This window comes from Quercus suber, unplaced genomic scaffold (assembly GCF_002906115.3).
Source record: "Quercus suber isolate HL8 unplaced genomic scaffold, Cork oak 2.0 scaffold_464, whole genome shotgun sequence".
Lineage (NCBI taxonomy): Eukaryota > Viridiplantae > Streptophyta > Magnoliopsida > Fagales > Fagaceae > Quercus > Quercus suber.
In genome coordinates, this window is record NW_027069915.1 from 440,779 (window position 1) to 455,274 (window position 14,496).

Consider the following 14,496-nt stretch of genomic DNA (forward strand, 5'->3'; position numbering starts at 1 on the left):
TTCCAGTTGAAAGTTGGCTTGGAGAATACAAACAAATAAAATGATCACTTGACGTATACGTATTTGGTTGATAGTTTGCTTGTTTGGGGCTCAAAGTTTAAAGTTTGAGGTTTTAGGATTTGAGTGATGCCAGGCAGTTTGGCTCCACCTAATGATTGTTTAAGTGCTTTTTATTTTTCATTTTTTGTTGATGAGTTTTGGTGTTATTTTTAAGTTTAATTTTTTACTTATCAATCTTAATTAATTTATTTGTAAAAAGAATACTGGACATATATTGATAATAAATATAAAGTTCAACTTTTGTAGTTCATGCAATTTCCTTTATAGAACAGTTGTACCTGTGTTTACTCGTCCAATTCTATTGTAATTACCAAACATGTATTCTCAATTATGAATATTAAAAAATATAAGTTTCGCAATATAATGAAAGATAGTTTTCTAACGTTTGATTTTTGTATATTGAAATAAAAAATGTTTCAAAATTTTGTAAAAAATAAATAATATGATTTCACAATTTAAAGAATATTGACTTCAATTTTTAATAGATAATAAATGATTGAATAGGCATATATTAAGAAATAGTCATTTTATATATATATATATATACATATCTTCTCTTTTGTTTATATCATTATTATTGAATTGTTAATTTTATTCTTCATGTATCTGGTACAACTTACTTGTGAGAATTTTTTTAGCAACTACTGCAAAACTATGTCACCAAATTTTGAGTATATCTATTTACTCTAGTTTTCATATATAGTTTATGTATAATATAAATAGGTGTTTATGTATTATTATAACCACACAAAAAAAAAATATATATATATATATATATATAGAGAGAGAGAGAGAGATACTCAAAAAATATATATATATATATATATATGTCTACTTCCTAAAATATTCACATTAACAATCTACAAATTTCCATATGAATTTGGAGGAAAATTCTCATAGAATAAAGTCCAAAGATTCCACCTTACTTTATTCTTATGCTATTGAGGAGATTATAAAAGGACGGGAGTTAGGAGGAGGAGGACACATTCACAAGTTGTTTTACTTTGAGAGAGGTTGAAGTGATTGTGCTCTCAAACCCAGCCAAGTTACCAGGTTATTCACTTTCTTCCTTATGGTCGTTGCTATTTTTGAGTTTAAATTATTTCTTATCACCATATTATTTTCTATGTTCTTTATTGAATATTGCCAGTATAGCTCGAAGCAAATGGTGTGTACATGTACATTTCAGCTTTGGTTGCTATCTACTTTTCTTTGTTGCTGAAGTTGTACATTTCAGCTTTAGTTTTCTAGTTTTCATTAAATCAAGCATTGCATGGACACAAAATTTTTTTTTTTTTTTTGGATAAGGCATGGACACAATTCTATTGTGCTACTTTTTTACATGATTCTCTTTTATATATATATATATATATGTGTGTGTGTGTGTGCGCGCACGCGCGCACGCACGTGCGCACATGAGTACATACTTAAAACTTTTTAATTCTTAAAAGTACGTATAATTCCACTAAGGAATCTAATTAAAATTCTATTACTAAAATTTTATGTCAAAATTTTTATTTTTGTAGTCTTTAAAATAAAGTATAAATAGTAAGTGGTACTACTAAATTTTGTCATCAAAAGTTTCAAAATTTTTAATTCTCGCCTTTATTATTATCTATTATTTTTCTTCCACACGGTTTTTCTTCTTGTTCTCTTTTTACTTTTTTGGTAACTTTTTTTTTTTTTTAACTTTTTGGAAAGACAATTACAAACTTGAACCTTTTCCTCCCCCCCATAGATCCCCGAACACTAAAATTTCTGTTGTGTTATTTCCTTTTTTGACTACTGTCTCTCTCAAATATAATGGTGAGCATATAGGTTGGATAAACAGTGCTTTCTTTTTTTTAATGTGAGAATTATCAAGCTGTTTTGGATATTACGAACGTGTTGCGTGGGTGCATTCTTTGTTTTATAAGGGATGGGCACTTGACTGATAGAATTTATTTGTTGCTGAATATCCTAATAATAGCTATATATAAGAAAAGTTTGGGTTTTAATTTTTTAACTCATCAGGGTTTTGAAACGTTTGGGTTTCATACATTTTCTTTTGGTATAGGTATTTAAAAAATGTCGGACCAATCTCCAAAACAAACAAAGTCGGAGCAAGCTCAAGTGAGAAACAAAATAACGGAAGTACTCCTTCCGAAGGATAATGCTTCAAGTCCGGGTACGGATCCATTCTAACTCTTCTTCTCCATGCCGATCGATATTGTCACATCTAGTTATATTCTTTGATTGTTATTTTGTTTTTATTTTCACATCTACTTATTGTCTTAGATTATTTTTTGGATTAAATGATATAGATATGGTTTGATTTTGTGCAAAAGTGCTTTAGACAGATTGATTTGGTTAAATATTTATATGTTCATTTTTTTAGATAACTGAGCTTACATCATTCGTAAGATATCTCCTCAGAAAAACAAAAAACTCATGTTAACATATATTGGTTGCTTTGGCCTTTTCAAATCTAAATGGAATGGCTTTAAGATAAAATTTTAAAATTTAAAAGCATTTGGGACTGATTTAGGATATAAAAGATTTATCAGGTTCGGGTTTGACAGCGTTTTCTCCATCCTAAACCTAACTAACCAAACTTTTAAGTATTATTTTACGTTGGCAGTATATCCTTGAGATTCACAAATCAATTAAAAATCACAAATTAAAAAATAATAGTTTTACTAATATCGTCAAAATTGGATAATAAAATACATGATAAAAATAAAAGAAAAAAAAAATCACTGTAAGTTATATAGTAATAAAATTTTAATTGCATGTGGTATTTTAAATTCTTGAAGCTTTGTTGATAAAATTTCACCATTGTTTTTAAATATTACTAGCTTGAGGAGGCAGTTTCTCAAAAAAAAAAAAAAAAAAAAAAAAAAGGCTTGAGGAGGCTGTTGTGAATACTACTCTTAGAGTAAGATAAATTGGCTGCTTTAGTACTGCTTTGGGTTTTTCAAATATAAAGGAATGGCTTTAAGATAAAAATTGTAAAATTTAAACGTATTTGGGATTGATTTAGGATATAAATGATTTAAACTTTTATTATTTTACATTTGTAGTCAAATGTAAAATTTAGCATGCTATGTCAAAACGCTAACATGACAGATGAGTGATGACCAAAATTTAAAAAATATATATTCATGCCAAATAGTCTGCCACATCAGCATAAATATTAAAAAAATAATTAAAATTTTATTTATTTTTTAAAATAATGCTAGAGACTCAAACTTTTTTATAAAATATTTTATAAACAGTAGATGCGGTCAGTGATTATTAGTAAATAAAAAAGTGATGTTAGTAGTAGGGCTAAATGAAAACCAATAAAAAGTTACTCAAAATAACAGTTTGTAAAAATATTGTAAAATAATTTGTGTGTAGCAAAAAAAAAAAAAAAAAAAAAAAAAAAAAAAAAAAAAACCACAATCACATATTCACACAAACTATAAACGTATGAGGTTGAGAAAGAGCATAAGAGAAACATCATATCATTATTAGGTTTTGAAAGAGAGAATAAATACTTGAAATTGGATGTTGAAGAGGCCCGCGCTGGCGGCGTGGTTGGTGGGTTAGTGGCCGGTGGTGGTTGATGCTTGATTATCTCTGTCTTTCTATCTCTCTGGTTTCTCTCTCTTTTCTTTTCTTTTTTTATTTTTTTATTATTTTTATTTAAATTTGGAATTAGGTTAAACGGCTTATCTTTCCTTGTTAGGCTGGGGCTGAGCTGATAGGTTCTTGAATGGAAGGGGGCCCAAATTCCCCAAACATGATTTTAATACCCAATTTAACTTTCTTTTTTTTTTGGGTCAAGGTGGGCCCGGGCCCTCTTGGGCTCTCTTTGGGTCTGTCCCTGTTTGGGAATTACCCAATTGATCTCTCTAGTACGTTCCATCATTTGTTAGTGTTGAAAATTCATTTTGAAAATAAGATTTAATATTTTTTCACTAAAATTAAAAACTAATTAAAAGCTTTCTTTTAATTAATCTCTTTTTATTTTTATTTAAAAAAAGGCATTTAAATATTAACCATCCCCAGCAGCGTATAGCTGTGGGTGTGGTGGTCTTTGGCCATTATTCTTCTTCTTCTCTCTCTCTCATTCAAGTTTTCTCTCTCTGGAATAGCAGAGTCAAAAATAATTCTTTAGGGGATGTAATTTTTTTGTGGTTTACCTTAATATTATAAATGTATAAAATTATATATATGTATGTTATTTATTGTGAATAGAATCGTTACTATAAATTTAAAATGAATAAATATCACAAAATTATAAATAATTATCCTCAAAATAAAATTCATTTTAAAAGTAATTATTTAAAAAGTAATCTCTTCGTATAAGATATATTTTATTGATAGGATCTTTTTATAATATTTAAATGGTTATAATAAACTAGAAAAAAAAATATATGTATTCTTTCGGACATGTTAGCATGTTAGCATTTCATTGACAATATATATTCTAGTCACATTTCATAAATAAAAATGTTTTAATTAGAATCATTTGATTTGGGATTGCTTTAATTGCACCGCTTTTAGCATTTCCTTTGGAATATTATCATTGAAATTTATTGTACTTATAAATCAAAGTATCTACCGTAAGCCTTGAGAAAAAGTTTACATCACCCTGTGCTCAATAAGTTTACACACTATTTCTAACATTTGCTGAAAACTAACTGGATTAGTAAGAAATGAATAAAATTTGGAGATGCATTATTACATTATACATATAAACATTTTATACTAATTTATAACCTTTTATATTTTTTGTTTATTTATTTAAATATCATCATTTCACATTGGGTTAGAAACTTTGAAATTTGAGGGGGGTAAAATGTTATTTTTTTTACAAAATAATTGTAAATATAAATATCTGTATCAGTATGGCCTCCATGTGTCTCTGCCATTGGTCTGTCCGAGTCTCCTCCTCAGAAAACCTCCTCCATCTTTAGGTTCACTCTCTCAATGAAAGAATAACAAGAGGTTTCAGACCAAAACCCATTCAGCACCCAGCTCAATCCGTCCAAATCAACTATAAAAAAAAATGATAAGAAGATGGGCAAAGACGAACCCAAAAGCACGAGGGTCTAAAACACAAAATTGATAGTACGGAATGAATACCAAACCTCATATGTTAGATGCCCTATGTTCTAAAATCACAATGATTTTGTTTGCTTAATAAATTGGGATCAAAATTCTAAAGTGATTTTGTTTTTGGGTTTTATAGTGGCGACAGAAGAGCGACAGATAGATGATATAGTGCAAGATCTGATGGACAAGGAAGTGACAACAATTGTTCTGACTGGAGACGTTGGAGTAGGAAAAACACGGATGGCGAGCGAGATCAGCAAACGGGCAATGGAGGTGGGCATATGTTTTGGGACTATTTGGGTGTTTCCGAATCCAGGGGATCGTCTACAGGATTTCAGGCCTTATTGCGTAAGCATTGCCCATCAGTTGTCTTCACTTTCTACTGTTGAGGAGTGGGAAGATCATAGTACTGTCATTGATGAAAATGTTACTGTCAATGAAGAAAAGAACGCAACGGATGGTGAGACTGGGAAGTCGGGAGATGACACTGCTTTCAAAGATGACGAAAAGGAGGCATCGGAGGATAGCCTGAAGGATGGGATATCTCGTAAGCTTAATAAAATGAGATCTGACAAGCTTGCTATGCTTGAGAAAATGGGACCTGGTGAGCTTAAGAATATGATACTTAAAAATTTATCTGAGAAAAAGGATCGTGTGTCTGCTGAGATTAAGAAAATGAAATCTGAAATGTCAGAGAAAGAGAAAGAGAAAATGAAACCTGAAATATCAGAGAAAGAGAAAGGGAAAGAAAAAGAGAAAGAGAAAATGAAACCAGAAATATCAGAGAAAGAGAAAGAGAAAGAAAAAGAAAAAGAGAAAGAGAAAATGAAACCTGAAATATCAGAGAAAGAGAAAGAGAAAGAAAAAGAGAAAGCTGAAATATCAGAGAAAGAGAAAGAAAAAGAGAAAATGAAACCAGAAATATCAGAGAAAGAGATAGCGAAAATGAAATCTGAAATATCAGAAAAGGAGAAAATGATATCTGAAATATCATCTGAAATATCAGAAACGGAAGAACTGGAAATGAAAATTAAAGAATGTACGTGTCTAGTAATTCTAGATGGTTTTCCTGAAGAGACGAAAGAAAATGAAATAATGAAATACTATGAACCCATTAGACACATTATGCCGCCTTCTGGTGATAATAATGTGTTTAAGTTTTTAATCACTAAAGTGACTAAGCCTGAGACAGGGAGCAACAAGAAAGTGTCTGAGCCTGAGACTATGAGCAACAAGAAAGTGTTTAAGATTGAACCCTTGTCTGATGATGATTCTTCGTCTCTATTGGGGAAGAAAGTCAAGGAAATGGGGAAGAAAGTCAAGGAAAAGGATCAAGGCCATCCAGATTTTGAAAAATTGTATGAAGAAATTGCTAAAAGGAGCAAGGGTGGTCTGCCAGATATTGTAACATTGTATAAAGAAATTGCTAAAAAGAGCGAGGGTCTGCCAGCTCTAATCCTTATGATAGCAGCAGCCCTAACTCATATTGAAGAACATGATTTCGATTCGAGAGTTCGGATGTTGAAAGGTGCTCTGGATGAACCGGAATCCACGCTACTGGGCTATGTGTATGACATGTTGGCTTGCACTGATATGGCTTTGATGAATTGTTGTTGGCAAAGTAGGCAATTATTTCATAAATTTGGAGGCATCAATTATGAGGAGTTGATAGCTTGCTGGATACTCGAAGGATATATTGGTGTTAATGATCAGTTTGACAAGGCATATGAAGAGGGACATTGTGTTTTGATGAAGCTTATAGATCGTGGCATACTGAAATTACGCGTAGATGGTCTTGTTACCATGGAAGGACTAGCACTTACTGTTCCTGATGACCATTGCCATGGTTGCCGGACGTCAAGCTTGGGATTCGCTAGCGTTCCTGATGATCATTGCCATGGTCGTGGGATATCAAGACTGGGGTTGGCTAGTATTCTGGAGTATGGAAAGGAGCTAGGCATTGGGCGAGTTGCACCAGGGGAAGGCATGATAAAAACACCATACGGTCCTAAAAGTTGGAACAAAGTTTCCACACTCATGATAGATGGAAGTCGTCTCTCTGGGGAAGTCCTTGACACAATGTTTTTTCAATCCATGAAGAAACTCCAAGTTCTTGCCATTTTCAATCCCAGATTCAGGTCACTACCCAGGTTTTTGTCTGAAAGTACTAATCTTCGCTTGCTTGTGCTCAGGGGCTGTGATCAGTTGGATAACATTGATCAAATCAAAAACCATGAAAATTTAATCGTTCTGGAAATATCTGGTGCTAGCTCCTTGGAGAAAATTCCAGATGATTTTTTCCTGAAGATGCAACAACTTGAAAGCCTCAACCTCTCTGCAGTCCCGTTTCAATCACTGCCTTCTTCACTTTCCAAGCTAACTAAACTACGTCGTCTCATCCTTAAAGAGTGTTCTGAATTGAAAATACTACCATACCTAAAACAAATACTACCAAACCAAAAACTGAAGGAAATACCACCAAACCAAAAACTTGCCAACCTTGAGGTCCTTGATCTTTCTGGTTCTACTTCTTTGGAAAAAATTTCAGACAAATGCTTAAATCTTGAGAAACTTCAAATGCTTGACCTTTCCCAAACCAAAATTAACCATTTGCCCATTCTGAAAGAACTTAAAACACTCACTCGGCTCATATTAAAAAACTGCAAATCCATAACCAGATTGTCCAAATTTGATTCGTTATCTTCTCTCCATAATCTGGGTATTTCTGGTTCTACTACACTGAAGCAAATCCATCATGATGATTCCTTCAAAAACAAAGGTGGTCTCAAAGTCCTTGATTTATCTGAATCTGGAATTTGTAGTTTACCTTCCAGTTTTACCCACCTTTCTACTCTTGAGTCGTTTGATCTTTCTGGTGTCTCTAATTTGGTCAAAATCCCAGAAAGTACCTTTGTAGGGATGAAGTGTCTTCGTAGTCTCAACTTCTCAAACACTAAAATTGAAGAACTGCCATCATCTATTTCCAATCTTGAGAACCTTCGTCAGCTCCTTCTAAGTAATTGCCTATTGAAAAAATTGCCAAAAACGGAAGGGCTTATTAGACTTGAGAAACTTGATCTTTCTAATGCCTCTAGTCTGGTTGAATTTGAAGACGGATCCTTTGACCATTTGACTAAACTCCGCTATCTCAACTTCTCAAACACCCAAATTACAAGTCTACCATCTATAGCCAAACTCGAGAAGCTTCGCCAACTTTTGCTACAAAATTGCGAACACTTGTCTGAGTTGCCGTCCTTGGATGCCCTTGAACAACTGGAGGAGCTTGATCTATCAATAAAAGAAACAGAAAATAAATCCTCTCAATCTTCTCGAGAACCTTTGGCAGAGCCTTCGAAAGAAACTGAAGCTAAGTCACCAGTAAAAGAAACGGAAAAGAAACCTTCTGATTCTTCTGGACCTTCGACAGATCCTTTGAAAGAAACTGAGGCTAAATCACCAGTAAAAGAAATGGAAAAGAAACCTTCCGAGTCTTCTAGAGAACCTTTGGCAGAGCCTTCGAAAGAAACTGAAGCTAAGTCACCAGTAAAAGAAACGGAAAAGAAACCTTCTGATTCTTCTGGACCTTCGACAGAGCCTTTGAAAGAAACCGAGGCTAAATCACCTGTAAAAGAAGCGGAAAAGAAACCTTCCGAGTCTTCTGGAGAACCTTTGGCAGAGCCTTTGAAAGAAACCGAGGCTAAATCACCAGTAAAAGAAACAGAAAAGAAACCTTCCGAGTCTTCTAGAGAACCTTTGGCAGAGCCTTTGAAAGAAACCGAGGCTAAATCACCAGTAAAAGAAACAGAAAAGAAACCTTCCGAGTCTTCTGGAGAACCTTCGGTACCAGTAAAAGCAACAGAAAAGAAGCCTTCTAAGTCTTCTGGAGAACCTTCGGCAGAGCATTTGGAAGAAACCGAAGCTGCTAAATCACCAGTAAAAGAAATAGAAAAGAAATCCTCTGGGTCTTCTGGAGAACCTTTGGCAGAGCCTTTGAAAGAAGTTGAAGCAAAATTCTTGGAGAATATGGTCCACCTTAGGCTGCTCAACCTATCAGGAACAAAACTTAAGATTAAGATACCTCAAATGTCCAACCTCACCAGCCTCGCCAACCTTACCGAGCTTTGCCTTGGAGGTTGTAAACTTTCAGATACTGATCCAAGTTTGGAAACGTATACAAAGCTAAAGGTTTTGGATCTTTCAAAGACAGAAATTCAATCTTTAAAATCACTTAAGAATCTCACCAATCTCCGTGGTCTAAAGTTAAGAGGTTGTACAAAATTACAGCAACTACCAGATCTGAAGTCATTTAAAGATTTGGAGTCTCTTGATTTACAAGAGACTGGGGTCAAAGAATTTCCCTATTGGATCTCAGAGTTGACTCACTTGAAGCACCTTGATTTACCAGACTTAAAGGATCTTCAAACACTTGATTGGGAGAGGATAAAGAACTTACCAGAGGAGCTAAACTGGGATCATTGTGGCATCTTCAAGTTCAATGAAAAGAGGCCTTGCATGTCATTGAATGGCACTGAATTTTTCCAATATTTGACGAAAAATTCTGAGTTATGGGAGAGATGTTTCAAAGAATTTCAATTCTCTGTTTGTGCTCTTACGAAAGAAGGGAAAGATTCTAGGGAAGAAAAGAAGAAAGACAAAGGTTCCATCCAAGAAAAGAAGGAAAACAAAGTTTCGAGCCCAGAAAATAAGGATGACAAAGCTTTGAGCCAAGAAAAGAAGGAAGACAAAGCTTCTAGCCAAGAAAAGAAGCAAGACAAATCTTCTAGCCAAGAAAAGAAGGAAGACAAAGCTTCAGGACAAGAAAAAGCTTCAGGACAAGAAAAGAAGGGATACAAAACTTCAGGACAAGAAAAGAAGGAAGACAAAACTTCTAGCGAAGAAAAAAAGAAGGAAGACAAAACTTCCTGCAAAGAAAAGAAGGAAGACAAAAGTAGAGATATTTGTTGGCATAGAGTTGACCCGGGCTTTAGAAAAATCTACTTCCAAACTCATTGTTTTCCTAAAGAAATTCATCGGTATTTGGAAATCATTGGATTTGACGAGTATCCTGGTGGTGTTGAGGATGTGCTCATGAAAGCCGAATATGTGTCTTTGATTGAAAATGACTTTGTCAAAAGCTTATCAAATTTAGGTGTGGGCAATTTGAAAGCAATGAAGGGCTGTTGGTTGGAAAGGTGTAGCGAAATGGAGACAATATTTTGCAGAGAAGATGCAGAAGTTGAAATGCAGAAAAATCTAAACATTCTATGGGCATCAAACCTTCCTGAATTGAAGAGTGTGTACAGTGGGGAAATGCCACATGGGAGTCTCCTAAATCTAACAGAACTGTATTTAGATTGTTGCCCGATGCTTGAAGTTGTTTTTCCCTCTTCTCAACTGCCAGAAAATCTTAAAATCCTTGAAGTCAAATTCTGTGATAAATTGGAGACTCTGTTTAGGCCCACTAAAGAAGAACAATATAGGCACAATTTACAGAAGCTGCATCTGTTGGAACTGCCTAAGTTGACTAGCATGGGGTTGCTGGAGGGAAACAACATTAAGGAAAGATTCCCATCCTTGAAAATAAAAATCAGGGAATGCCCGAATCTGCAAAACATAGGAACAGTTCAGGAGTTGGAAGGATCTATGGAAAATTTATGACTGAAGAGTATTGATTGAAGTGCCATCTCTACAAGCTTTTGGAAGGGTGGGATATGCAGCAAGTTTGAGAAGCAAACTCCTGGTGTGTGTGTGTGATAGGCGAGGTCTCTCAATATTTATCATGTGCATTTTGCCACTAACAGGTAACTTTTGCTTTCTTATGGTCTCCCTGCGTGTTTATTATGTAAACTACAGAATATACATATTTGCTCAGCCTTCTCTGTTTTTCAATTTTCCAAGTTCATTTTTCTTATATTTTTCTTGATGTGTGGTAGGCAATTTTTATAGGTTTTTCTCCCCTTAATAATTTGATAGTTACAATGATGAGGAATAAAAGATTTGAACACTAATTCTTTCAATGTAGGACAGCCACTGGATTACTAAGTGCCTGACAACAAGTTATATAGTTGTTGCAAAAGTTGTCTATCACATATTGGATTTTTTGTTATTTGTATTATAAAAGTTTTTGTATTGTAATGCTCCCAAAGAAAAAGATAAAAGAAAAGAGTTTATTAAATTAGGACGATAAATAAATTGATTTTGGTATTAATTATTTATTAGGTTTCCCTTTATGTTTTTTGTAATATCAAGAGCTTTATAGCTCAATTGATACCCTCCTGTTTAAAGTTCAAATCTCATTCACTCAATTATCGAATTATAAAAAGAATAATTTATTATTATTTTTAAGAATGTAGTTTAGAAAAATTAAGTTAATCAGCTTCTGTTAGTTTCTAAAATCATCAAATGAAACGTATGCTATATAGGATTCTAGGGAGGAGTCTCAAAATTTACTAAGTATAATAGATCGTGGTTCAAACCTTGAAGCCAAGATCAACCAAAGCTTCCCCAAGGTAAGAAATTCTTACTACTAATTCTAATCTCTTCAAATTTCCAAAATATAGAGTTTTAAAATTTGGGGATTTTTCAATGTTAGAGGGATTTTGGCCAATTGATTTTATTAAATGTGATACTTTGATGGATTTTGGTTTCTGGGGTTAGATCATTGACTCTAGGATGTTAATAACTTCAATTTTTTTTTTTAATGAGATTAGTTAATGAATAAGCCCTTAACATGAAATTAGCATTAGAATTTAAAAGAAAAAAACTATATACTCGAATTTTGATATGGTACATAAAAAGAAGATGTAGAAAAGATAAAAGAAAATTATAGAAAAATTGGGGGAAAATCTAGAAATTAAGGGTTTATATCAAAGCCTGCTCCCAGGCCATATTGTTGGGGGGAAAGTATGGCTCACCTCTTGCCCAATTTGGTCCAATAAGTAATTTACCTTAAAGTACGTAATTTCTAAAATGTAGAAACTTTAAGAGGCAATTTCATATAGCTTCTCTCAAAAATTTTATGTCAAATTTTAAGATAATATATTTTTTTTCCAGAATTCCATAAGTAATATATTTTTGGTATTCTCTTAGTTGAGGTGTTGTAAGGAAAAAGTTCAAATTAGATCGAACCTGCATATATTTTGGTTAATCGCTAAAGTTTGGGGTTGGTAAATTAGTTTGTATGTTTCATTATATTAGCTTGATCTTGAGTGTCCCTCTAAAATTTGGTGATTTTAGTAAGGGTATTGGAGGTAAGTGACATTCCCCTTATCTAGTGGTATTTTTCCTCAACACATTTAATAAAATAATTAATTGTTCTTTTTAGGAAATTATTGTTGATTTTTTAAAATAAGTTTGTTTAAAGGAAAAAAATAACATAATTTCCTCCCTTTTGAAATGATGGAAATTTTTTATTAAATTTATTTTCTCTTTCAAATGTCTACCTTCTTCAAAATTGAAATAAATATGTGAACTTTTTGTGTAAAAAACCATTGGTTCAAAGGGAATAGATATATAAAATTGTTTCTACTGTTAATTGAAATGTTATTATATATGATTTTGGATATGACTAAAATGAAAATTGATTTGTTTTATGAATTTGATTGATTACAATTTGACTATACTTTGTACCCCACCAATGGGGGTATGCATTGGTATTTTTGGGTCTTAAACTAGCCTATATGTCATTCTAAGTCTAGTCATAGGTTCATTCTCAAAAAAAGAAAAAAAAAAAAGTCTAGTCATAGGTATAAAACATTATCATAATCATAATTGTTTAGTATATGTAATATTTTATAACATTCGTAATATTTCCAAAGTTCAATGAATTTCTATATAATTGTCAATTGCTCTTAGCAATGTAATTATTAGTTCTAAATACATTTAATTATTGTTTTCAAAACTACTAATTAAGTTTGTTTACTATGACCAATGATGTTTTTATTATATACCACATTTTTATCCAACTAGTTTAGGGCTTAAGGCTAGTGGTTACTTATTGAGCTCACTATTTTCTCTCTTTTACAGATATTGGGGAGTAGCAAAGCTTATTGAGCTGTCGTTGTGTGTGATAGGAGCTTAGTGCTAGTATCAATAAATGTTTCATGTTGAAGTTTGAGTAACTTTTAAAATTTGTATTTGAGGAACTTCTACTTATGGTATGGAGTCTTGAAAATAGTTTGGATTTATTTGCTTAGCTATTAAAATTATCTGAGATGAACAGTTATTTGTAATAATATTTAATTTGAATAATTTCTAAGAGTATGTTTTGGAGGACAATTATAGTATTTAATAGGGTCTTGTATCCTGAAAGGTGAATCTTTTTTAGTGTGCTCATTATTACATGCCCAACCGTCACTTCTGAGTTTGAAAGGTGATAGTCATGACTTTAGAGCAATAGTTGTAACTTACCTATATTTTTCTTCCACTTTGTTACTTTTCTTAATTTAGGTAACTACTTTTTTTTTTTTTTTTTTTTTTCACTCACATCAAATTCATTTATAAACCCTATTTCAACAAATATAGGTAATTTGAACGGTGTTCCCCAAATATAGGTAATCACTGTAGATTAAATGGGTACGTACGGATAAGTTGATGGGAAAAGGTTTTGGGTGTTTGGTCACCTATTTTCACTCCTTTACTCATTTGAGGTAATTTGCTACCAATGCTCTTATTGAACTCTCAATTATTGCTTAGTGCTCAACAATTGTACTGTTTTCCTTTTCATAATTTTATTTTGTTGTTGAAGAGTTAGATAAGACTTTAACTTCTAGGTTGCAATTTTGTTACTATATACCGATCTTGCTTTTCCAAGTACTTAATATATATATATATATATATATATTATTTAAGGTGATGGAATTTTTGAGCAAAGCGCTTGAAGGCCATTTTTTTTTTTTTTTTTTTTTTCTAAATATGTTTTTGAAGTTGATGGAATCTTGGAGCAGGAAGCTAGTTTCTTGATAATCTGAAGATAAAAACATATTATGCATTCATAGTTTAATTCAATATTGAGAATCTGGTAGTGTTTGGTTCCAAGAGAAACAATCCAACTGAAAGTGTATCTTATTATTTGCCCCTCTAAAGTCTAAACCCATATATTTTGAACTTTTGAGTTCAGGATCGTTCCACGTAGAAAAGATAATTTGCATAGAAGATCCCAAATTGTTGGGTGTAAGGGGATAAAAACCTTTGTCCCACTTTGGCTTATTCAAATTTCAAATACTTTTCATAAATTGCATTGTTCTTCTTTCCATAGTTCAAATCTGTTGTTGTAAAGTTAGATAAAATTTAAGCTTCTTGGACCTTGGTTGTAATGTTGTTACTCTTTGTTGAAATAGAAGGACTGTTGAT

The 14,496-nt window shown here is 32.6% G+C and overlaps 1 protein-coding gene across 2 annotated transcripts; it reads left to right on the top strand.

The window, feature by feature from the left end:
- The first annotated feature begins 1,049 nt into the window (after positions 1–1,049).
- LOC112024878 (putative disease resistance protein At4g19050) lies at positions 1,050–13,432 on the top strand. 2 transcript variants are annotated; one of them, XM_065762577.1, is made up of 5 exons: positions 1,050–1,113; positions 2,117–2,227; positions 5,282–10,946; positions 11,568–11,654; positions 13,171–13,432. In XM_065762577.1, the coding sequence occupies exons 2-3, from the start codon at positions 2,128–2,130 to the stop codon at positions 10,801–10,803; spliced, it is 5,622 nt and encodes a 1,873-aa protein (XP_065618649.1). In that variant the 5' UTR covers positions 1,050–1,113; positions 2,117–2,127; the 3' UTR covers positions 10,804–10,946; positions 11,568–11,654; positions 13,171–13,432. The 2 variants fall into 2 exon arrangements, with proteins under 2 accessions (XP_065618649.1, XP_065618650.1); XM_065762578.1 differs by lacking the exon at positions 11,568–11,654.
- Positions 13,433–14,496: the final 1,064 nt, after the last annotated feature.